This window comes from Pezoporus wallicus, unplaced genomic scaffold, assembly GCF_028554395.1.
Source record: "Pezoporus wallicus isolate ANWC-B61680 ecotype Strahan unplaced genomic scaffold, APGP_CSIRO_Pwel_v1 contig_5767, whole genome shotgun sequence".
Lineage (NCBI taxonomy): Eukaryota > Metazoa > Chordata > Aves > Psittaciformes > Psittacidae > Pezoporus > Pezoporus wallicus.
In genome coordinates this window covers 3054308-3081248 of record NW_026640599.1, presented here as the reverse complement: position 1 = coordinate 3081248, position 26941 = coordinate 3054308, and the positions used below count along the sequence as shown (strand labels likewise).

The window sequence follows — 26941 nt, the reverse complement described above, 5'->3', positions numbered from 1 at the left end:
CCGTAACAGGGTATTTAAGCGTCACTTAGAAATGGTAACCATTTTGTGTTCATGAACAATACACACAATCAGTCTTTTGATATGTGTTCTAGCACAAAGTCTCTCATACCCATTCTTCATCTGCTAAGATTTAAATAAACCTTCAAACCACACAGATTGAAGATACAACACTAAATTATTTTTTCTTTGGTTAATATTCCATAGAGCTTGGAGATACAAATTTTAGATAGAAAATACCGGTGGGATGTAAAGTCCTGTGTTTATAATTCTTAGTATTGCAGTTCTACAACAGTACTGGTCTCTCTAAAGAGAGATGTATGTGCAAATGAAAACTGGGACAGAATATTGAATAGTTTATGATGCTTTATCTATCAACCTTTCTAGCACTTTGTAATTAACTAAGCCTAGTTGACTACCTAGTTGGTAGTCAGTAAGTTTTCTGCGCTTTTTTTGAGGGTCATATACATGGAGAAAAAAAGCATTTAATAAAGAGAAATACTGTTTTTCAAAAAAATAAATTGGCTCAGGTTCTCAGAGAAAACAATTCTGGAAAGTATATAAAGGCAACTATACAGGCATTCGAAATAAAAATTTGGATCATGTGCAAAATGGTGCATTTCATATACTAGGAATATAGGAATATACTTGCTAGGAATGTACAACCTGTCATGAAACATCAGTTTAACCACAGACCAGATAAAGGTCTTCAAATGGACAACTTTACCTCACTGGGGAGGATAGCAAGTCCTGGAAGTTAATTTCTAAATTGCAGGTCAGAATATGATAGCAGTTTTCTCATGAATGAAAGCCAGAAAAACTAGCTTTTGACAGTCATTAAATACCACCAGGAAAAGAGCAGGGAAACACATCTTAAACAGAATTTATTAGATTAAATTGATTCTACATCTTGAATAATGGCTGGAGATAAATTGTTCTCTCCTTATTCATAGTTCTCATTTACTAAAGGAAATTAGCCAGTGGAAAACAAAATCATATTTATTAATGTGCCCTTAGTCTGCAGCTCATGCTACATATAAACAGTCTCACTGTTTAAGCTGCAGTTTTTCCTATGGTGATTTAGAACAGTTTATCCCTTCTCACAGGCAGTGAATCACTCCCAAAGAATATGGTTTTAAGGAAGCAATGGGATGTAACACCTTTGGTGCTAGAACACACCCCGCTAACACATCATCTGCTGCAACATGCTGCTGCAACTTCATTGCTAACATTTTGACTTCTTAAACTTACTGTGTGTCCTTGAAAGGTTTTAACGGGGCGATCACAGCCAAGTCTGCATACGTGAATGCACATGTCAGTGCTGCAGGAGGCAAAAGTAGTGTTGTTCTGCCAGTCTACATCCAGAGCAGGAGCTATGAAGTGCAAACAATGGAAGGAACATCAGGGAACACAGCAAAGAAATAGCTATCCCAATTAATCCTGTCACTTACGTGGATCAGACTAAAATCTAGCTCTTGGCCTGTCACCTAGAACCAATTACAGGGATGATAGAAACTGTTTGAAGGGCACAAATTATTTTTATTCTTGCAATGGGCAACCTCTATGTTTTGCATGGCATGTGTTCATGAGAACCTTTGGGGTTAAGTAACATACAAGGGGGCAAAACAATCTACCTCTACCCTCCCTGCTCCCAGCCACACATTTCTTGGGCCACTCTATATCATTCATTCCTTTGTAAACCAATTCAGTGAAGAACCTGGAAGAAAACTAATAAGAAAAAAACCAACAAAGCCCTCATGGATAATTTCAGCTGTGTTTGAAAAAATGTTCATGTGAATGCCAGACACAGTATATGGGGAAGCGAAGGAGCATGTGGCCATCTTCCTTTCCACTAGCTTTATGTAACTACCGATACAAACCTATCATTCTGTGCAGACACTTGGATCACTAATAGGGTTTAATGTGGCTGGGGATTGATTTAAGATAGGTACATTGATCAAGCCGATCTGAAATGAGAGGATGAGTTTCTGTAGAAGGTTTGGCATTAACCAGGACTAAACTGATGAAACCGTGTACATAGTTAGCACATGAACATTTAACTAGGGCCTGTGTGTAACACACACGTTACAAGAAGAGTGAAGAAGAACCCCAACAAACTTTTACGGCATGTCACTGTAGACTAAAAGCATGTTCTAGTGTAGGAAGGTACTCCCGACATACAGCTTCATTCTGTTTCTACGACTGCTGCTTGTTTTTTGCTCAGAGCTTAGCTGCCCTCCAGAGGATGACAGAAGATTTGCTAAAATACAGAAATCTTCATTCTCGGCACACTCCTGCAAGAAGCAAGTGTGCCAGAATGAGACCAGTATATATGAAGCAAAGTTGAATCTCTTTCTGGGAAGTTTAACTTTAAAATGTAACTAAGAAATGCCATATTCAAATACATTCAGAAAAATACTTTTGTAATAAGGGGTGAAAAGATATCTGTTCTGTCAAGCCTATTATACTTAAACATGTTTTTTTCTATTGTGATTTTTATGAACTGCAAAATGAGTTCCACCTTCCGAACCATCAGGTAGCTCCCTAAATGAGAATGGAGGACTAAAATTTTCTCATATACAAGTATTTTTCAGAATACTAATGAAAATGCTCAATAATTCTTTGTGATAGGTAAGGAATTTCGATACTGAAGAAATATAAAGGAACTTTGTGTGAGGAAAGCAGGTTACTTCTGAATTTTCCAATGAACATGAATGGGGGTCAGGAAATGGTAAAGTTCCTGTAATTGCCTGCTTGTCTTTCTTTTTATGCTGTGAGCTTTGTATTACGGTTTCAGAGCAAACAGGAATCTATCTTTATTAATAGCAATATGCCTTCAGGGCTAATAGTATGATATGTATGCGTTGAAAGGTAATTTTCTGAGAGCTATTGGCACCTAAAGCAATGGATTTGCATTGCAGCATAATTTGAATCACGGAGTGTTGATAATTAATACTGATTCATTTACAGGTATATTTAATCATAAGATTACTGGATCAGTAACTACATAAAATGTCAACCAAAAGTGTTGTTTGATGCAAGTAATCAAATTGCTAAAGTGTTTCCAAACCCACAGTATACTAGCCAATTGCATAAAACCAATTAGAATGTCATCTAATAAAAGCAGCAACAAATCCTTAAAAAATGCAGCTAAATTAAATATCAACAATAGGAGTGTTACAATAATTATCAGTTAATTTAAGCTTTTTCTGAGCAAACTTAGAATTGGAGGCTCAGAAGGGGAAAGAGTTAAGTGACTGCAGGGAGTGACTCGAAGCACTTACATGTCTAAAACTGGATCATTCAAATACCTCTTATGGTATCACTTAACCAATTTGTTCTTGCATGAATAGACATCAGTCCACATCTATCACTATATGTGAAAATGAGATTATTTCACTCCATTTTAAACAAATAACCTTTGTGAATATGTATATTGATCAAATGCCCGATAATAACTAATAGTTTTGCAAAAAATAATGAAACCCTAGAAGGTACTTTTCCACGTAAGTATTTTGACCATAAAACAAAAAAGTTACATGGGAACAGCAATGATACAGAGGCTTTTCAAGACCTAGACAAAGGAGACTTCCTCATGTATTTTAAGATGACAATTTTGTCCATACAGGTATAAACTAAGTAAGTTGTTGTAAAGCAGCTGAGAGTAAAGAAATTATGTTGTTCCCAGGCCAACTATCTCCAGAGTTCTTTGAAGTATGCAAAGTACACCACACAAGTGTGTGTTAAAGGAAATGCACTCTGCCTAGGCTAGACTTTTAATTGTTAAAATGCCACCTTTAATCCTTGTGTAGAAAAGGTTTTCAGATTCCAGATATGGAAAGGAATTTGCTGTTTGTTCTGGTGAATAACTGATGCAAAGACGACAAGGTGAGGTCTTTGTGACTTCAGACTTACGTAAGGACAATGACTTCAGCTGATTTTAAGGGGCTTTTTGTAGGACATATACGTATCAGCAATTTCCTTAACAACTAACTGCTTTACTTCCCTATGAAAACAATTTGAAATAATGCAAAAAAACAAACAAACAAAAAAACCCAAACCAGAACAAAAATTATCCCCTCCACATCTCCTCTTCAGAGGTGTCTTATGGTCCAATGACAAACAGCATAATAAGAATTTTTATCAAAGTTTATTAATGCAAATGGACATTGGAAGATGTTGTTAACTATTCAGCTTGCTAAAAGGGGAATGGAGCGGTGTCCTTAATGCACTTCACTGCTAAGACAGCTGTACGTCAGTGAACATGATTTTGAAGGGGCATCCAAGTCCTGAATCTGCAACTACTTAAATCAATAGTTAGGGATCAGAAGGCTTAACAGTCTCATTAACTATATCACTACAGAGTGCAAAGTTTGCTTTTGTGGAACAGTTATGATTGATAGATAAATAAAAGCCAAAGTGAGAAAATATGAATAAATGCCACAGTGAGAAAATCTGTCAGCAGACAATGAGTCCTCCAAACTGACAGTTGCATTAATAAGAGAAAAGATGAGTGATAAAAATGCAGAGTATGGATCCGCTATAAGCATGGACATGCTCTGTCTTCTGTTGAATAACCATTTCAATTGCTACTGCATATTAGTAACATCTGTGAAAATGTGAGAATGAGAACAGCTAGAAATTGAGCTGAACAGCATGCTCAAATTAGTGTTTTAAAATTAGTAGTAAAATACACCTTTCTAAGCCATTAAGCACCTTGTGAAAGCCTGCTATATTTAGAAGTGGATTAGTTACACTGAACACACAGGAAGATGAACATTTCTAGCATCAGAATCTGAAATGTTTTGGTGGTTTTAAACTCTGTTTGACTATGCCCCTTAAAAATTCTTCACTATGACAACTTAATCCAGTTTGGATCATGTATTCAGCTATCATTTTACAAGTCTAGTCTCGGGTGAGTTTGAGATTATATAAGTGATTGCCTGTTATTCAAGATTACTTAATATCTGAGACATCTCCTGTCTTCTTGAAGCAGACCAGACGTACAAATGACCACCCAAGTAAGGTTTTGGTGCAGCAAGGTCTTGAAATTGAAAGTGGCAACTGACTTCTGATGACTGGAAAACGCAAATACTGAAGAACTTCAAGTCAAAATTAAAAGCTAAGAAATTCCTGAGGACCTTCTTGCAGTGATGAATGCAAGTTGCATGAGAGATCCACCTGCTTCTGTCTTAAGTCAGCTTCAGTGTAACAGGAGCACAAAGAGTTGGAAGAGATCCTAGATGCTTCCTTCTAAGTGCCTCTTCATAAATCACCACTTGGTACTATTCAAGCACATAAATAATGACAGAATCATTCAGCTAGACAGACATGAGTGCTGTATAAATCCTCTCCTAGAATCAGTTTGACTTTCAAAGCTGACTGTCACAGAACCCCATCTTTCTAAAAAAAAGAATAAACCCACAAGCCACAATACTCAGGATAGTTAATGCACAGCAAACGCAGTTCAAACTTCTCTCTGGCAGACAGGTTTTTTAGAAAAGTAGAAATTATACTGATGATATTAAAAAATGCATTTCATTTTACTAATAATAGTTACACAGAAATTACCTGAATGGAAAGGAAACTGCTGTTTAGCTTCTCCTGTATGAGCATCCCAAATTATTGTCGTCTGCATCCGAAGGAAGGGAGAAAAAAAGATGAGTGATTGTTCAGCTCAGAGAAAACAAACTAAGAGCACCCTCACTGTGGAGCAATTCTAAAAAATGGACTGATAAAATTGACTGCAGAAAGCCTTGTGTGCTGAACAGCTGAAAAAACAGAAATCACTTCCAAATACTACAGAATAATAATCTAAGTGTTGATAAAGAAGCATCATGCCTAAAGAGGAAGTAAAATAACTACTAAGACTGGCACATTCTCTCTGAATTATGCTAGAAGACAGCACTACACATTTTAATAAGCATTTTGTTACAGCTGCTTCTTTTACCTTCTTCAAAGAAAACTTCTTCCCCTTTTCAAAGATGCAAGTTGAATTCTATTCCAAAAAACATGATACTACATCTCTAATAATTAAAAAACCAAGTGAAATGTTTATCTAGCAGCAGAGTACATAAAGCTTCTTGCCACTCTGATGGGATGGACTAAGGTGTAATTTGCTTACTACAGGTTTAATCCATACTCACAGCACACACAAGCAACTTCTGTGTAAAGCTCAACAATACCTTCTGAGTGAATTGTTAATTTATTGGGAATGCATGCTTCCAGAAAATAAATTAAGGATGCCTCATCTTGCTGATAATGGATGACCGAAAGAATCACTGCTGGAAATCTAAGTTGGCCACAACAGTGGAACTACCACTGGGAGACAACTGTACCTGAATATAAACCAGTATCAAAAGGAATAAAACTAAGTTTTCATTTTCAAAAGTATGTGAAAATATATGTGTGGATTCATCTAGTTTACAAATCAGATGTACAAGCCTCAGCTAGTTTCCCTAGACCTTCTCTGTCAGCTGCTGGAGAGAAGCAGTGTTAGTGCACTGTAATACAGGCCATGCAACCATGCTGTTTTTCTCTCCAAATTTTATATAGGAGGCCAAGGACGACATACACATCTAAGTTTTAGACATTGAAAGTTAGGCAACATGAGTGCTGTATACTTTCCACTTTCAGTTTTAATGGATTTGTGCTCATCATCATCAGTCATCTATTAATTTTAATCTCTTAATATGCACGTAGCTGTAACTATGTTTTGCTTGCTTTTGAGTTCCTATTTGCATAGGAAGCCTTTTTACTTTTGCATATTTGCATAGGAAGCCATATATAATTTATTCACATAAAGCTGTTTCAATAATTAAATGAGCTAAAAAGGTGCAGTATCTTTAAGATCACTTCCTTCCTGGAAATACTTAGTTGATAGAACTACAAACATAAGTACTGCAAAGTAGTTTTTCCCTTAACTGAGGCTCATTTAAGACACAATTTTAGGCAGGGAGAAAATTGAGTGGGTTTTTTTTTTTCATTAAAGTAAAATCTTTTACATAAAAATAGTACACATTTATCCCGTCTCAAAAATGTAATCCACACCACTAAAACATATTAAACTCTCTAGGATGCCTGGAGGAGAAGAAAATAATCTTGTGGAATTCAGCAGCACAAGCTCACTGAATAAGCACATTCATATGTTAGAATAATGTATTTTTAAAACTCACTTTATCAACACCAGCACTTAAAATATAATTCCCCTTTTTGTTCCATTTCAGGGCAAATATTGGACCTTTATGTTGACCTAAGGTGCTTGCAAGGTTACCTGGAATAAAGAAAAAGTTATTACAATTTGTTTACAAAGAAGACAAATTAAAGTTCATTGCTGTTTGATGCTTATGAACAATAAATGTTGACTTACCATCTTCTGTCCATATTCTTGCAAAACCATCATACGAGCCTGTAGCCAATAGTGTTCCATCACTCTGTTGGGATATATATAAATGGCAAAGGTCAATACTAGATGAAATCTGTTTCAACCAACCTTTTTGATTTGCTCTCTTTTTTAAGGTTTGTGCATTGTGATTTAAGGGAATTCTGAGCCCGCACATTGAGACAGATTATACCATGATCTAAACTATAGGTTATTACTGCAGACATCAAAGAGGAAATACACCCCTCTAACATACTGTGAAATACTGGGCTACACCATCATATAAGAGTAATTTAATCAAAAGGATTAGGAAAAGAAAACAAGATAAAAAAGATTCTAGGGGATTCATCCAAATAACAGATATGCCTTAGATATTAAAAGTCTGCAAAACATCAGCAGATCACCTAAACCCTGACTAAATCCCAGTTCACTAAAATTCCTGCACCTACACTACCTGAAAGAAGTACCTAAACACCTAAGCCACCAAAACTCATGGTTAACACCTTGAATGCTATCTAGAAGCTGTCTAGAATGCTATCTAGAATGCTATCGAGAAGCTGTTTCCTAGCTGTGTGAACACAGACTCTCACTCACATGCTCAGAGGCCCAATACCATGACAAGTATCTTGAGAAAAGCTGTATTCATGGGTCCCAATAGGAGAAAAAAAAATCCCAGGAATTGTAATCAGTAAATTACATGTATTCTGCTGGAAGGAGTCCTTCACTGAAGGGTATTTCTTGTGCAGCCAGCGATACTGGAGTTATTGGGCCAGAATGAGAATAACTAAAAAGAAACTTGACTCTGCAATCTGGTGAGACAGGTACTACTGGAGCTGGGATTTTCTTTAAACATTCCAGCACCTGGCTTAGAAGTGAGATTCACCCCATTCATCTCCAGACACCCAGAAATTAGGAGTTAGTTTAAGAGAGTAACCTAGTCTCCCTCTATAATTAACAGCATCACCCACCACTGGCATGTAATTCACAATCCCATTTGCACTAGATTATACCAGGATGAGGGCACATGTTTCTATTTTTGCTGTCTTAGAAGGAGTCTAGATGACTAGTTTAGATGGTTAAATCTAAGGGAGATGATTACTACCCTCTGTTCCAAAGGACAATCTGAATACAGCCTCTAGAAATAACCTTTCTTGTTATAACATAAATCACAGAAACTGGAGAAGAACAGATTTAATATCACCAGTGTTAAAATTTCACGGTGAAATATGATGATATTGTGGTTCTAAATAAATAATAAAGGCAGATGGCATTTCTAGTATCATGAAAACGAGGAAAAAAGCATAAAATAATTCTCTAAAGCACATGTCCATCCAACCCTCCAAAAACAGTGAGCTGGAGTAGTTGTAGATTTTACTCAAATATATAATGATGTAGTGGGAAAATACCAAAACCTAAGCCAACTTCACTATGATATACTCTTATTGGGACCACTGATGAGAACAAAAGTGATATGAGCAAAAAGAGAAAAGGGAAGCAAAGCTCAGGGACTGGATGTACAGTTTATCCAAATTTGGTGGTGGCAAGTCACATTGTTCGGAAAACTCAAAGTGAGTTGTAAGCACTCTAAATGTTTAAAGTAGGAATATTTCCTTACATTAAGTACTAGAACAATGCAAGTGAAGTATCTGATCAATGACATATGGAAAGGTAAGGAACTACTACAGGAAATACTAAGGGATGCCCTATATGTTTTGGATATTTCTCATAATTGTTCTGCACCTTTGCATGTCTTCCTCTTTCAATTAAGTCTTTTTCTACTCCTCAGTTCAGTTTTTCTCAACTATTTTTCTTCACCATGATATCTACAGGAAACAAGTAATGAACATTCCTGGGTTTTATCTTTATTTGCTTTGTTAATCTACCTCTGCTTTCTGTGCCACTCACCAACTTCTTTCATTGTGTCAAATACAAAATACATAGGGGAAGTTGATTTGTGCAGTGGCTTTACCTTTCGTGAAACACCTAGATCACCTGAAGGAAAGTAATATTGCAGTAAAAATTAACTGAATCTTGGTCTCTGGCCAGCAACTGAGACTGTATGTAACTGCTGAGAATCCTTTCTAGTAATTTTTAATGTGTTTTCCTACAGAACCACGCCGAATGTGAACACTCTATCTGCACTAATACCAGCAAAAAAGACAGAAACCAAGTGATCTTAAAATTAATAAAGTTCTTGCAAGTTCTTTTCACAATGTTTGGTGGTAGAAAGGAGATGTGAAGCAGCCTTAAAGCTGCCCAAAGACGCTGGTCCAGCACTGGGAATTCTTAGCAATAACTGTCTCTCTGCTTACTTCAGTCTTCTCTAGGCAGGACCATGCTAAGACAGCAGGTTTTGCAAAATGAAAATAAAAAAGGGATCAGGAAAGACAGTTCCACCCAGAGGTGGTAGGTAAAGAGAGAATGACTACACATGCTCCCACCAAGATAAAGACTATAATGTGAACATGTTTTGCCATACATAATTCAAATGAGAGAGGATCTTGATAGTCCAACTTAAATAAAAAAAGCTTTGCTGGTGCTTGTATTTCTTTGCATGACAAAATAAAGTAACCATGAGATGCAAATACCTTATTAATCAGGCTTCATTACTTGTAGACTGCTTGTTTAATCTTCATTCTTAAAGTTAGCTAGGTTTATTTTTGCCCATGCTCCCAAAATAGAGATATAAATACAACATTATTGAGCTTGAAGATAACAATAGTACTGGAAAATCATAGCATATAGGGGAAAGTTCAGCCTGTTATGAGTATTTAAAACAAGAGGTCAGTAGGTTAGGACAGAAGTTCTGGTCACCTCAGATATAAAAGATATGGAGCAGCAGCTGTAATTGCCTCTGAATTAAATTTAGACAGTGAAAAACCATGCACAGCCTTAGAAGTTAGCTTACATTCCAGTCCAGTGAAGTCACATCCTTATTGCTGGGGACATCGTGTCCTCCTTCTCTTATGCAGTGCCTCAAAACTAGTTGAGTGGAACCGCTGTTGCTGTTTTCATTGAGATTCCATATTCTGGCTGTTGAGTCTCCGGATCTATAAAAGCAATTGTGCAGAGATGAAAATTACTCTTGCTGTTGATGCAGCAATGTAAAGTCCCCTATTTCTGTTTTCATTAGAGAACATCACAGCCTTTAATTTTTTTTTCTGCCCATCCATTTTCCCGCACTCCATATACCTTTTCAAAAATGCTAACACACATTTAAATTATACACATCATCTGAATCCACACTGCCATTTGCTTGACTCAGAAAAGTTTTACTTAAAATGCACTTGCTTGCCCTCTACATTTTGCACTTCATGCCTAAAGCTGGTATCATTATAACTGAGATAGTCTGGGGGGACTCAACATTACAAACATAACACTGTGGAGATTTCAATAAAGACAGAAATACCAAGGCTGTGACCATGTGGCTCCCATAAGAAGCATGCAGTCCTACTAGCTCCCAAGGGCTCACCATGTCTCTGGTGCTCCCCAGGAGCTGCAGTAGGCTCTGGCACAGGACCTGCAGGGCCAGGCCTGCAGATGTGCAGAGTATCACCCTGGCAGCAGTGTGACAAAGTGCTGTGGTGCCACCTCTCTGCTCCTGCAGGAGCAGGAGGTGAACTTAAGACTCCTTTTACGTTGGCCATGCCCCTTTCATAAGGTACTTCTGTTCAGGACAGACCTCTCAGCACTATATTAAGCTACAGTATCTAAAGATAAAGAAAGTTGAAAGGTAATTTAAATAAATTTTTAAAATTAATCTTTATTTTTTTTAATTCACGTCTACAGGGTCCTTTGCTGTCTGTAGCTTGGCTGCTTAGCTCATGTTGATTGAAAAAGTGGCAAAATAACTACTGACATGACAGAGCAAGACAGATATAACATCAGGTTTTTAATCTAGTTTACAGACTTACTTTCTAGGGAGATGTTTTTCCTGCAAACTGAAATCTTGATTTTGCCTAGAAAAGCTTGTGAGGTGAAACTGAAGAGTTTATCAAAATCTGCTCATAAGTAACAGTTTTTACTTTGTATAAATTCTTCTTCCAATGGAAAATGTCCCTGATGCCATAAATAAATTTGCAAGGGGGGGAGGGGGGAAGATATTACACTTTCTAGTTTATTGGGATTTGCCTCCTGCTGCTTCTCCTCCCCTTTTTTAAAAAGCAATCAATAACAACAGCAACCAAACCAATCAAGAAACCTGGACTGCTGGATTTGTCCAGAGGGTAATTTCCATTTACAAAAATTCATGCAGTCTAGATGGAATTTCATTGCTGACATGTTAGCTCTTCTTTTTTTTTTTTTTAAATTAATGACTAAAACTTCTTTTCCTACACATTACCAAGGAGAAAAAGACTTTCTTCAAAGACTGAAAACCTGAGATCCATTTTTGCTTTGATACGCTGTGTTGTACTCAAAAGGAAATTCTGCACAGGAGAATATTACATTTTCTTCTGGACTACTAAAAAAACATTGTAATTATTTATACCAAAAGTACTGATCAAATTTTAAACACTTGACATGTCTTCTAGCACAAGTATTGACCAATCAAGTACTGAACTTGATTGATCTTTGTGTTATTAATTTACCACTAATTTAGCCAAATTTCACACAAACAACAGTTCAGCTGTAAAAGCAAAAAGTTTTTACTGCTTTTTGCTGTATCAGTGGCTCTGAGCTCTGCTGGGTCATCACATGCCTGGGGAATGTGAGCCTATCTCCTTTGAGCCTTTTGTGTCAAGCTGAGATGTGATGGCTGGCCAGGGCTTTGCCAGCCTAAACCACAAGATACTGCCGTACAGCCGTTCTTTAACTTTTGGCATATATCTTTCACATTAGTGATTAAGAAATAATTTGAGTCAGGGTAATTTTTACCACCATACAGGGCTGTGGCAATAATTTAACTCCTTATTTCTTCAGAGGTCTGGAAAACAGAAAAACAATTTTGTACATGTTGGCTAGAAAATTAACAAAGTTAATCATGAGGCTCAGAAGGGAAGGGACTTTTTTAGTTGTGATAATTCACAATAATGGGAACATAAGTCTTTCATAGGCTTGGGTTACTGGTTAACATCCTAAATAGGAAATTCCTTCGGTGCTGGCTTCTCTGCTATGTAAGGCTTCAGGCCAGCCCTGCCCTCATTGTAATAATCCAGTTTATCGATGGACCCTGTGAATAAAGTACTCCGTCACTTGGCTATCAAACACAATATCCTATTTGCTAGTCCTAAAAGGGTTATGTTTTGTTTTTCAACAGTTTTATTTAGCCAGTTTTCTGGCAATGCTTGGGCAATATTATTTTCCAGTATTTTAATTTTGTTTTTCCATTTTCTTCTTCCTAAGGCTACATAAGCTATTATGTGCCCCTGCAGAGAGGCTTTGTAAGTCTATCAGTATGTGGCAGGGGTATTTGTGTGTCTTCCCTTTTGTTGCTGGGGAAAATAAAGTATTCTCTGCTCTGGAAACTATTCTGATTTCTGCTGAATGATTCAGTGAACCCTGCCTTATTAGCAGACCATAGTTCAAGCACAATTCAGAAAGATATTTAATCTCCTTAGCCCACAGAAGCATTCCTATCTGCATGATAAAGCAGCTCATTCCAACATGCAAGTCATGAACACGAGTAATAGGTATACTGTTCCGCACTATGGTAGAGTAGTACCAAATTTAGGAAGGCTAGTTCTGAAAGTATTTTATTTCATGCTCTCCAGCCCTGGTATAATCATGAATCAAGGTGGACAAATGTTAACAGGATTTTCTTTGTGCCATATGAATTCTGCATTCCACCACTGTCACCACAGAGGTTAAAACAGCTGCAGCTGGGTAAAAAAATTTGCGAGATGGATGTTGAACCTTAGTACTTCTAATCTTTACCTGCAAGTCTTATAATCACTGTTATTTTGATATGCAATATTGCTAATGTGTATGTAATACTTCTAGCTCAAACAGGTTAGACTTTTATTTTATTTTGAAAGAGATTATTAAAAACATAAAGGGAAGGAAACTCCTCACAATTTACATACCTAACTCTTCCTTAATGAAGCAGGTCTCTTAAAGTAAGTGCTTATGTTTCCTAGGCAGTCAGTAGAGAGAAGTGACTCAGAGGTATCCAGAGGAAGACTTCTGTCCCACTGATTCTACAGCACTGGTCCCTGCAACAGGTTATTCAAGTAGACCTCCCCTAATAGCTGACCTCTTTACATTAATGGATTTGATGTAATGAGGAAACTCTCCCCAGTAAAGTTACCTGCTAATGAATAAGCACTTACATTTAGCATAATTAACAGCTGGTGGTAACTAGGGTGGTGGTGTGTGAAATCAATCCCCTCAACCTGATAATCCAAAAGGATTATTCAGAAAGGTAATTCATAGTGGATCCTAAACTACTGATATGAGGAAGTACCATGTAACACCCACAGATGATGACAGGAGATGGCCTCAAACATCCTTTTTTGCTTCTGAGAAACAGTCACAACCAAAAGACCTTGGACAACAGCTTTTATGGCTAATTATTTTGCTGACTAGGACAGCGAAGGTGCACAAAGCACTCTATAAGAGACAAAGTATCCCTATGTGAAAGAGGCTTGTGTAGATCAGCAAAGAAACCTACTGTTGGGTTTTGAGAATGAGGCCAGGTCCCTCTGCTTCACGGCTATGACAGTTGCTTCAAGGGCATGGCTGGATGTAACAGAACTGGAAGCAGCAGTAGAACATGCTTACAGAAGCATCCTAATTCAACTGGAAAAACTTTCAGAGTTCAAGGCTCTAGCAGCCTTGACATTCACAATCCATCCACTTCCATACTGGGAAATTTAAGCATGTTCAGGAACACTCTGGGTCACCAGACCACAATGACCTATGCTGGCAAACTCATAGACTATTCCCTGGCCTGTTTTAATTAGTACTCTTGCCTGGGGCCCTGACGTTCTCTCTGAATAACTCCTGGGCATGTCTTGGTGGTTACAATGTCCAGAGATGATTCCCAATGTGCAGTTTGTCTGGCAGCCGGGACAGTTTGCTAGCACAGACACCGGCCTTTCTGTGCCAGTTGGCCTCAGTGCCTAGGAAAATTCCCAGGCATGGTTAGATTACTAATGTGGATGTAGCTGTAAGGGGTTTCTGCACTACCAAGGGAACACAAGGGAACATAACCATCTGTAACAATTTATACGTGTCATAAAATTGAAACTTAGATATCGAAAGGTATCATGGAAGAAATAATTCTTTGAAGAGGACAATTGTCTTTTAAAAGCAAAACTGGAATTATGGCTGGGAATGGCCAAATCTTGTGATTTAGCCAAGCACCTACTTTTTCCCTTTTCTTTTTTTTTTTTTTTCACCTGTCCAGAAAGAACACTACATGCAATTATTTGGTTTGGAATGCTGATTTCCTTCATAAAGGGTAACTAATCCTCTTACATGGGTGTACGTATGCACTTTACTGTATTATTATAATGCTTCCATTCATAACATTTAAGCATTCTTCCCATAAGCATCAGGTGACAGTCATGCCTTTGGCAGCCTTTACTGGTATCTCTAATTCTTTATTGGTATCTCCTCAATCCTCCACTTTAAGGGATTTTAGAGGTTACAGGTGAGGTGGAGGAGGAAGGCCAGCTGTAGAATATATTTTTTCTATTTGGTAAGAGAAACTCCTGTCTCCACTGTTGTTTTTTGTTTGTTTTTTTTTTTTTTAATAGCCCTTGCAAAGTCCAGAGACCATACATATATTCCTCTACACCCTAAAAAAGTCAAAGCAATTGAGTAGATAGGACATCAAATACCAAAATCCCTATTAGTGGGATGATCACTAAATCTGGAGATCAATGCTCTAGTTCTTGGCAATTCATTCTACAAAGAAATCCCTGACACAGATTGCTTCAGATTAGGCTGTGAACCTGCATTATTCTTTTACTGCTTTGAAGATTACATTACCTTGCTGTATAAACTGCTGTGAATTGTTAGAAAGATCTATTGCTTGTATAACAAAACTTGAAGAAAATACTTTGCCATGAATTGAGATTTGGTTGTGGTAGGCATTGTATAAACAGAAGAAATGTGTTGTTTCCTTTATTTAATAGTTAGGTTTTTATATGTATTTTATAAGAAGACAACAGATGGGTACAACCAGGCAGATGGAAAACCAGAAGAAAACTGCAGACTGGGCAGCACAATATGGCTATTAGAGAATCTAAAAATTCAGTGTTCACGCATCAGACTAACTGTGGTTTTCTTTTTCAAAGCATTACTCTGTAAAGGACAAAAAGAACTGCAGCGTACTGCACATCTCAAGGAGCTTCTCTCCCTCATTTAATTGGAGCTGTAACACATAGTTTACCTGTAAATGCTAGCTTGTACTATTATTATGCCAGACATCTCAAATTCTTCTCTGTGCAGGGGCATCATCAGTTACAGTTCTCCTCCTTTGGTTTAATTTTATTCTGTGCATTCTATGCCATTTCAGTCATGTAAGCTTCATCAGGCACTCACTGCTGCATGACCTGAAGGCTAACTGCATCACATCCTTTGTTTTTTATAAGTAGGCTAAAATCTGATTAAGATCATTATGGATCTAAATTATTTATGTTTTCATTACAGTGCCATTAGTCTGTATAAGACACAGCACCTGAATGTATTGCTAACCATGCATGTATTTATCTACTTCCAAAATCAGTAGCAAAACTTATTGAGACCTATTACACTGAAGGGTAAAGCTCAGTTGAAGGGATAGTGAGAGGTTACTCCTCTATCTCAGACAGTGTCCCTAAAGAATAATTCTATATTGTACCCTTTCTCCCCACTGATTTTCCTTTACATAATAATGTGGGTGTGCTAACTCATCACTTGCAGACTGTTCTCCAGAGAATTCAAATAAATACCATAATGGATAAGTTTCCTGATAAAAAGTATATTGTTTAGGATGACAGGGCTAAAGGAGATTGGACTTGATGATCTTAAAGGTCTTTGCCAACCTAAATGATTCTATGATTCTGTGACTGTATGAGACCTATTGTACCAACAAATACAGTCTCTTCATTTGAATAATCCTAAATATGAGAGCTATTGATCTCAAGACAGCCCATGAAATTCTAATTAAGTTTGCCCCCACTATGGGAAAGATCTTTCAGATTGTATGAAACCTTCTCTAGATTTTCATCTTTAGTAAGAAACAACCATGAAAACAATTTAACGAGGTTAACTAAATTCTTCTTAGTTTTTTAGGTTTTCTTCACCATTACACCATGGTTAACATCTATGGGTAGTCAAAACATTCAGGCGTACACTGAAAAGTTAGAGTAGCAGTGCAGGAGTGTGCTCATTCGGGATCAGCTGGTGTTGATTTACAGATCATTATGTAAGCAGTAGCATTTCCTGTACATCACAGATTTTTTTGCGTTCCCTTGATTCACTTCTTTTAATTTTAAAACATCCTCTCAGATTTGGGCTGGGAATATTAAGGAGTATCATATGCTACAGTTCTTTCACATTTGCCAATCCTAATTTTTATTTATTTATATATCAAATAATTCTCTTTCTGTGGTTCACTCAACTGCATGCTGGGAAGAGAACAATCTCTGTGAAATAACTTTTATACTTGCCTATTTTAACTGCAGACTGATCTTAATGATCAGGACTTCCCTTCTTAATAATAATCATTTGCTAGGGAAAAGTAATGTTGTCCAAGACACTACAAAACCAAGTGGGTAGATGCTTACTGTTATTAGAAAACACAGCAAATGCATGGCATAGGAACGTGGCTGCTATTACTGCTCTTGCCTGTATCACTGCATCACCCAGGGACCCTATCACAAACCAGAAGACCCACTGAGGCTAAGTTTTTCATCCAAAACCCCTACATGGAGTTTTTCCAAATTTTACTGCTATAAACATTTAACATTACCAAATGAAGACATTTAGGGCAACAGATGCTGAAAGTACTATCAGACTTGGACATTCCAGAAAAGAAGCATATTCAGCAGGATTCTCTTTCCTTGTTTGAAATTTTTCTTTGGAAACTTCTGTTTTCACTCTCAGTGAGATCTTGTGCTGTTTATCCAACCTGGTATTTATTTTTCCTGTTTATTCTTTCCCATTTTCTTTCATGTATTAGGCTAACAAAGACATGATGACCATTCTGATGATCTTGCCAGAAGTTGGAAATAAAATAAGGATTCTCCTCTTTCTTCTAAGAAATGTGTTCTGATGCTGCTAAGCAACTGTAAGTGATGAAGACCCATTTATCTCCTCTAATTCCCAGCTAGACTTCTGAAATTTAACCTTCATTTTAAGTTTTAACTTTAAGCATGAACAAACACAGATTCCAACAGTGTCCGTATATACAGCTGTCAGGGTATGTTTACATTAGTATTTTTGTTCAAATCAAAAGTGCTTTTTGTATGTCAGTTTCCTGATTGTCCTACTTGCCGTGCTTTGGTTGTCATTGCTGAGCAGCCCTTTCAACACATGCCCTCAAATGACTCCCTAATGCTCATCTCATTGGACAAAATGAGGTCCAGCCTGAAATCTCCCCATCACATACAAACAGAGGTGACATAAGGTCCTGACAACAGTTTTGCTCTACAGGTCTGCTCCTGTTTGTGCACCATGCTAATGTATACACAGCAGAAGAAAGTTTAGAGTCTCCATACTTTTAAAAAGAAAACATTGATGATAAAGACTTTCTAATGTGAACCATTAACTAGGAGCAGTAGGAGTAGTAGATTTCATGAACTTCAAATGCATGAAATTCAAATACTCTGAGGATTATCCACAGTTATTTTAAAAAGCCTTTTAAAAAATTCATGTATTTAGGGCCCCAGAGTGCACACTTTAAATGTGTAAATGTTTCATATTCTGCATCACCTTATACTTACTTAACTGCAACATAGGTACAGTACTGCTGAAAAACACAGTTGCAGGCTGAAAAAACAGTAAAGAGAATACTCATTCATCTCCAGTATACATTCACAAGCTCTTGCATCCCTAAATACACTCTAATTGCAGCAGCTGCTTTCCGTCATGGTCTTACCCAGATGCTAGCAGGTCACTGACAGGGTTCCAGGCACAGATGAACACCTCTGATTCATGGCCCCGAAGGACTGTTGCTTTGTTAGGAGGAATTTCAACATCCCCATCAATTTCCATTGGCTTTGAATGATTATCTGTAAGGAGATATACCAGAATAAGTAGTTTGCAAGATGCTGCTAAGTCTGCTTTAAAAACAAGCTTGCTACCCATGGCCTAAAGCTTACAGTAACATATAAACTATAAATAATATTCTTTGCTGTGTCACTGACTATACTGACTATACTAATCTATATTCTTCCCTATGATGATTCAGATTTATGCTATTCCCTCAAAATGTAGAGCTTGCCAAAATATTTTGTACAAATGCATGTAGATTTTCTTCCAAAAAATAGTTAGCATTTCAGTATTTTTTTTTTAAGCTGGCTTCATTAAAAATGACTTAAATATTTATTAAAATAGCAGACTGCCAGATTTGAGTAAAGCTTTATGCTGTTCTTTTAATAAAGTAACGTACAGCACACATATTTTCTGTCAGTGTCCTGAAAGTAGTATGTGTGCTACTAACATGAAAAAAATACCACGTAAGGGTCTCATTGCCTGAGCATGGCAGGGAAACAGTGAGTGATCAGCTTACCAAGGGTATCATAATTTATGCAAAAGTACCAACTGATGCATACTGCATGCTGTAATGCTGGGGTTCTTTAGACTGCAGTGTAAACTAACTTTGTTTTTATAAAGCTCTTTTATTTCCTTAAGGAAAAAAAGTGAATTTACAATGATGAATTTCTCTTAGAGGCAGCAATTCATTCCCATTTGCATCATGAACGTTTTCACTCCAGATTTTCATTGCTTCAGTATATATCTTCTTCATTCAGCTCAAACTACACTTCCTGGCAACAATGCAAGATTATTATCCTCAATGAAAAAGACACAACCAAGGAGAGGTACCACGCTGAAACAGCAGACAGCAGATGTTAGAGACAGAAGTGTGGCCCATTTTGCAGAAAGCACATTCAAGAGTGGATAGCTGCCAGGCTAGGGGAAAGGCAGCCTCCTTTTACCTAGTCGATGCCTTGGCCAGCTGATCTTCTCTGATCAAAATGCAAGTTCTCTTTCTGGGTTCTTTTGGTTAGTTATTCTTTAATCACCTATGGAGATCCATAGGTTTGCAAGTGCAATAATTATGCTCCTTTACAGCCACATGTTTATGGCTTTTAAAATCAGCCATCTGTTCTGATACTCAAACTCTGCCGAGCTACTGCCCATCGAATGACAGAACACAGTGTGACGGCTGCCATCAGAAGGAACCTCTCCAATTTCTACCCTTACTCAGGCATTCAAATACAGTGTTTAGCTCTGCCTAACCTATGCGGAGTCCCACAAGTAGCACTTCTCATTGACTATTTGATTAGGTACCATATTAACTATGTCTGTGCCATACCTACGCCACAGATGGAATGGAATTTACACACAATTCAATGAGTGGCATAGCACTGAGTATCAAAATCAGAAAACTAACAATAGTTTCACAGCTCACATTTCTAATTCAAAATGTCTATATTTTTAACTGTACTTATTACCTATGAATCACTGCATAAAACTAAAGATATTACAAATGACTCCGTGTGTTAGGCATTGTCCTAGATAATTTTCTTTGTCTATATAACCATTAAAATTAATACCGTCAAGATACACCAGTACTTGAGATTTAGCCCGACATTAGCAGCTGGGAACTCTGATATCGTATTTTGAGCAATCAGGGCAATGAAGAGCAAAACACTATTAAAACCCACCAGAAGACGGGAGTCCAGAACTAGCAATCTTCTATTTCTCAGCATAGCACAGAACTGCCAGGTTTAAAAACATATTTTCATGAGAAAAACAGAAGCACAGTAATGACTGTGCATTCATCTGTGTCCTGTCCACAGTGTGAGTAAATCAAGATCCCTGAAATGTTGCAAGTTGAAAAATTTAAATGAGATACTACTGTCACCATATATGATCCTACTGTTACCTGCCTGGCTCTAAAGGCAGAGCTGCTTTTCACTCTTGAATAAAACCAAATGACAGTTTGGAAGCAGCATTACTCCAAGGTCCCAAAGTCATGATGCCCTGTCAGAGCAAGGCCATCTGACATGCAGAAACACTTTTTGTACATGACCAGATGGAGGAACCTAGATACACACTTCAAATGCTATCAACTGCTGTGAAAAAGCCCCCACAAATTATCATGCTGCAGAAAAGAAATCTTGATTGACTGCTACCTGCATTAGTACATGCAAGACTGACTAGCCTTTGGGAGCAATCAAATACCTGCAGGATTGTTTTCTATTGTCTCCCAGTAATGACTTTGACGCTACAGCTTTAGTTGTTCAGGAGAAAAAAGAGGGAAAAATGAGGACTCTTTGAAAAATTGCTTGCAGATGTTCACATTACATGTGTTCTCTTCCTGTTTTCATCAGTAGTCAGGAACATTCACATTTAGAGTATTACTGATAAGCACAAAACTTCAAATGCCCCATTGAACAAACAGGACAGTTCATGCTTCTGCGATAATGCTTCAGGCTCTTCTCAGACTCAGACACTAGCAATATAAAATGGATCTGATTACGGCAACAAAAAACTGCAGAAACCCCTGAGCACAAGACAGCACTGTCTGAAGACTGCTGAGCTCCTTACACAGCACGAGCTCCTTGCAAGCCCTGGTTGCATCTGAAAACTTGGCTTTGCTATGGATGCAGCTACAACATATGCATGGGGAATGAGAATAAAAAGATAAGTAAGATGTGTATCAAGAATAGGCTTCTTTAAAAAATAAAGAAAAAAGTCTCTTCAGAGTGAAAGCACTCGGTTAAGACCTCATCTGCACAGAGAATGCCTCTGAGGGGGCTCTGAAAGAGAAGGCAATTCTACCACATGTAACAGTCCCGCATAGGTGAAAAGCTAAGTCTGCAGGACACATAGTGGAGGGCTCTGCTCAAAGGTTAACACAAACCACTTTCTAAATGCCACAGGATCTTTGGTTAAACCTACACTATAAAAAACTTTTTTCCTCAAACATAGTCAAAATCCCACGTCACTGGAAATTTCTAAGTCATCTCCCCCAGAACTATTACGATAAAGTTTGGGCTTTTTTTGATATATAATTCTTACACGCCAATGAGTAATATTAACTATTTCCTTCAAATTAAAAAAGATATATTTTTAATATCTTACCAGTGCTAACTCTGTCTTTTCTCAGGAAATGCGGGGTTTTTTTTACTTAAATCTTTGATGGGCCTTTCACTGAAGTTGTTTTTTACGCCTGTAGTTACAATAAAGGAACTGGGCTCAGTCTTTTTCCAGAGGTTTATTTTTCTTAAACCCAAGCCAATTCTTGCAAATATAATGAAACAAACCACTAAAAATATCTGAGTTGGAAAACAATTCAAAGCTTGGCTCCACTTCTACATGCCATTTTTTATCTTTTCTACTAATTTTTGAAGTGACTCAAAGCTGAAAACATTACTCAGGAAGCAGCAAGAGAAGGCAGAAATTTTAGTTATTTAGTATTTGAATCTGCACGTCAAACTGTTAGATTTCTTTTCTGTCTCTTCCCTTTCTTAAATCAAATCACCCTACCATATTATATTGATAACACCACATACAATATATCATACCATATTAAATATATTAATACTTTTTTGGGAAGACTTATAGTGTCAGAATAAATGCCAACTGGGTAACTTCCTAAAGACATCTCCTTCACCTGCCCCCTGCATCTCACTTTTTTTATGACATGCTGATATATTGGTGACTTCCAGGTTATGACTAAGGACCAGCACACTGTTCAAACCCATCCTAGCATATGCCAGTTGTGTGGAATCCAACGATAGTGAAAACGAAGGTCTTGTAAGCTTCTCATCTTGCATACTAGCAGTCTTTTCTACCCAAGAGGTCTCCTAGCTTTCACCTTACACATATTACACCATATCTTAAAACTTCTGTCCTACTCATCCTAAAACTTTTGTCCTTATCTGAGCCATTTTACATCCTACCCTAACCCTTTTGTTCTATGCTGAGCTCTTGACAGATCTTTTGTCCTAGTCTTTCCTAAACTAAACAGACTCTCTTAACATGGTGATAAGGGAAAAGGTAAGGCAGGATACAGTTTGCCCTGCATAAGCAATGAAAAGGAAGGATATGACCCCTTTGTTATTTCATTAACATAACTATTTTTCTAACATTACCATAAGAGAGGGAAATACAACTATAAGAGTATGAATCAGACCCATGCAGTGAATTGCCAGCTAGATTTGCTAGTCTTTACTTCTAGTGGTTTCTGATAATTATCTCTTGGAATATATTTACACAGGCCTGTTCAAGGGTGTTGAATACCAGTTTTGCAGTTCTGTGTGCATCTCCCATGTACAACCCTCCTCTGCAGTTGTGCTTACACCACCTTGCTGATACCCTCTGAATGCCTTAGACAGAAAGGCTGCAGCCTTCGCAAGGCAAGGGAGGCACACACCACAGAGTCGGCTGTTGCTGGACTTCTCAGCAGCTTTTCTCCAAAGCCTCTACATCCTTGAATTGCTGAGCTCACCTCTTCACCCAGGATGACCAACTGGCACAAACACCAGCTGCTAACAACACATGCCAGCTGGCCAGCTCTTCCTCAAGGACTTTGTGTCTTCCCATTTCCATTGCTCTGTTAACTTGTCTGTGTGGCAGGATGCTTAGCAACCATAGTAGTGCTTTGAAACTTTCTGTCTGGTAGCATATCTCACTGGTGGACATGGACATGTATCTTACCTCCATGAAATTTTACTGGACAACACGGCACCATGTTCTTGCAAACTGCTCCAGACAGAGCTACTGGATGATATTGTCATACTCCTCCTCAACACTCTAAGAAACCTCTGCAACTGCTTGCGAAAATCCTTCTATAAATTGCTGTGAGAGTTATTATTTTTTAATGCTAAAATGGCAGATTTGAGAAATTGAGGCTTAGGGTGTGATCGTACATCTGAACTGATCTGAAGGGCTTTTTTTTTAATACAATTGTATGTGTTTTTCTTCTGATCAGAAGAAAGTAAGTCTGGGAGGTTCTGTATTAGTGATGAAACAAAACCCAGTTCTCTACCGTAAGAATTTGTTTTTTTCTTTTCTCCAGACACAGGAAGATGTTCCCCCCAAATTCCACAAATCAGCTGAAGCAAAGTGTCAGCAAACAAAATGTCAGCATCCTATACATGTAAAAGTGCTTTCGTTTCTGTTTGCACACCTTCACATATAAAATAAGTTCAATTTCAAAACAAAGCGTCAATTGGAAGTAAACCATAAGGAGCCCACAGTCTAAAAACAAATCAGTATTTTCAATTTTTTTCAGAACTTTTTAAAATTACTTTCTTAAATGAAAAACTTAATTTAAATAATTGCAGTTTTATTGGGAGAAAATATCCCATCTGACTGGAATTCTCTGAAGAAAAAAAATGGTTTGAAAGCATTTTTCTCACTGACCCACAGAGGAATCTATTCAGATCAAAGAGAAGATGGAGCCTGATAAAGGTATCTACACTGCAGAACAAATAAAATCTGTTACATTACTACAGTCCTGACCTGTTACCTCTAAGCCAAAGAGTTGTTGGGTCTTCCTGAAAAACCTGCCATGCATGTTCCTCTAGAATTTCCTCAGAAGGCAATCAGGAATTAAGGCCTCATTTCAGAAGTCAGCCAGTGCCCTAATATGGCTTGCACACAGAAACAAGAACCATTAATCATATCTGCCCCACAGTGTTAGTACAGTCGGCAAGACCTAGATACACAAGCAGGTATGTCCACTCCTTGCTTTGTATGCCTGACTTCAGATGTCTAAGGTATGAGCACAGTCTCTTGCCAACACCAATAAACAAAGGTGAATTCAGAGCTCTTGAGAACTGACTGTTTCCCACAGACTAAGGAAATCTCAGGAAGGTAGGACCTTCAGTTAAGACACCTGCAGTGGACTATATGACTAAGCATGTGCTATTAAATAAAAAAGGTGGGGAACTCTTTCTTCTGTACCTTCAAGACAGGTTGTCTGCTTCCAAGCTGTCTGCTGGGAATGGTCCTTGGCACATACAACTCCCTGTCTTGTGCTTGGCAATGTTGTTCAAAATAGCACTGTGATGTGAAACATGATTTTTACTCAGCAGCCACAGAAATACCCCACCTGCCTGAAATGATTCCCCTTAGTTCTACGTCCTTGCCAACACCAACTAAGTACAAGAAAAGAACATAACTGAAACTCAAACTACCCAGTAATGGCAAGCAGCCACATGGGTTTGCTTACTTATTGCATGTGCCCCATTCTCCTCTCCGTTCACAGTGGCTTCTCCGTTCTTTGGTGTGTTCTGCTGGGAAACAGCAGTCGTCGTTGCTCCCGCTGTTGCTGCCGTTGCTGCTGCTGCTGCCGCTGCACTGGCTTGTTGCTGAGCTAGTTTCTCTCTGAATGCTTGCTGCCGGGTCTGAACAACATCAGGCATCACTGCGTCTATCAGAGACAGGGATTCTATTGGCCTGCCATCAAATACTGTACCATCCTGCGGTGAAAATGAGCAGAAGAGAAACTGCGAGTTTAGGATCTTTACCACCGAGGTTGGCAAAGAGGCAGTGATATAAAGAAACAAAATTAGGTTGTGTGAAGATACTGCATTTAGACTTAACTAGTAGCACCACATTACTATGTTCCACTTAGAAATCTCTTTGGTGAATAAGTTACTTATTGGAATTTTATGAAAAACTTCATACTGGGAGGGGAAGCCTGACTGATGACAGAAAGTTTCTCTTTGATTTGTATTTGGAAAAAAAGAGTCATGGCTAAAGCCATGACAAAGGCAAACAGACTTTGGCTGATCTGTCTTCCTGCACTTGCAAGGGCATAGGAATGGAAGCAGCTGATGAAGAATGAAGCTTGGCCAAAACAAGATGTACGCACAAAAAGTGATTTCTTACATGGTGCTCATCAGCCCAGCACTACCACTTGTAGCTGACTGTACAGGACTCCTTTACCATAGTTTTTCTTTGATTCCACTAGTTCTATTCACAATAGTGAATTATGGCTTTCATTTTGATTTCTGTAAAGTAGGCTTCAGGTTTAACAACCAACTGAGTTAACCTTTAAGGGCTGTTTTATAAGACTTAATAGAGACAGGTCAACAACTGCTAGATCTGCTTAGCTTTGCTTCACTTTCCTATTATCTTAAATAGAGGAAAGATGTTTTAGTAGCCTTGTAAAGTACCATTTTACTTATCTTCTGCAAACTCCTTTTAATTCTTTGAAATAACCAACACCCAGCAGTGAAAGATTTGTGTTTGATGAACAGCACGTAAGATCAGGATATGGCCAGATGAAGTAGCTGGGAAACAATATAATTTTCAATAGGTAACAAGAAGTAATGAAGAAAAATAACTTTGGCTAGCTGTTATGCTTCTGTTGGATGAGTCATTGAATTACTGCTTACAATTACAATATTAAGATAACACTTATTTGTTTCCTCATGGAGAAGAAAAGGGAGGAAGGAGTCATCAGGGAAGAAAAACATAAGCTCTCTTTCTCCTCCACATTTTTTATGTAAATGTCTCTACCGACACTTATTTGTAACCTGGCTCAAATCCCTGCTACACAATGGAATAAATATTTGCCAACAGATTTTGGTGTCTTACATTTTTAACTGTAAAACTGCTCACTGGGCTATTTCCTTGACTGCCCTTCAAAAGATCACAAACGGTACTTAAATTTTATACATGTTAGTTTACAGTCTCACTGATTATTTGCTGCTTTTAAGTAATACACATATAGAAGATTATACATAGCCCTTAGTGGCATTCAGATGCAGCAAGAATGCCATTGCTTTGCTCTAATGGAATTAACAACAGTATGTACTTGATCATGAGAGCAACATAAATCTTAATGGTGACAACACACATGTTTTTTAGGTTATTCTCTCAACTGAGGCTAATTCTGAAGCTAGATACACAGGAGCAGAACCCCATAGCTGTCATACAACCTGAAGATAGGTGCTGCTCATGGCTGAAAGTTTCTAACTGTGTTGCTTGAGTTTCAGGCACAGGGCAAAATGTTAAGTAGCAGCAAATCGGGAAAGATTCCTTATGCTGGTTTGTTATTACAACTGCATCAAAGTGCAGCTTGGCATGAGTGTCAAATGTCATTACCCCAATTAAAAAATAACACATACACAACTCTAAAACACGGTATCAAGTCATAAAACGAAAACAACACAGAGTGTTAGTGATAAAAACAAATGAGTTTCCAAACACATTGCAAACAACAAAATCTCTACTTTACATTCCTTTGTTCTCACCCATGCTGTTAACATGCTACATTCAGCTATAGAGGAAAAAGCAATTGCTTTTTTTATGTATGAATATTTATTTCAGCTGTCAATTATGAGTATCTATGGTAAATATTCTGTAATGTAGCACTTGCTTATCTGTCATGCTCCACTCCCTCTTGAAGCATCATGCTTTTTAGAATGGCAGGGCAAAAATGCT

At 37.7% G+C, this 26941-nt stretch overlaps 1 protein-coding gene across 6 annotated transcripts in view; it reads right to left on the bottom strand.

The window, feature by feature from the left end:
* The window catches only part of TBL1X (transducin beta like 1 X-linked), a 191119-nt gene that overhangs the window by 6067 nt on the left and 158111 nt on the right, over positions 1 to 26941 (bottom strand). For all 6 annotated transcript variants that reach the window (XM_057419448.1, XM_057419452.1, XM_057419449.1 and 3 more), the window contains 7 exons: positions 24720 to 24969; positions 18408 to 18540; positions 10287 to 10428; positions 7367 to 7430; positions 7173 to 7270; positions 5569 to 5629; positions 1249 to 1370 (listed from right to left, as the gene is read on the bottom strand). In XM_057419448.1, coding sequence (XP_057275431.1) covers positions 1249 to 1370; positions 5569 to 5629; positions 7173 to 7270; positions 7367 to 7430; positions 10287 to 10428; positions 18408 to 18540; positions 24720 to 24969 — 870 coding nt within the window. The remainder of the gene's footprint in view (positions 1 to 1248; positions 1371 to 5568; positions 5630 to 7172; positions 7271 to 7366; positions 7431 to 10286; positions 10429 to 18407; positions 18541 to 24719; positions 24970 to 26941) is intronic.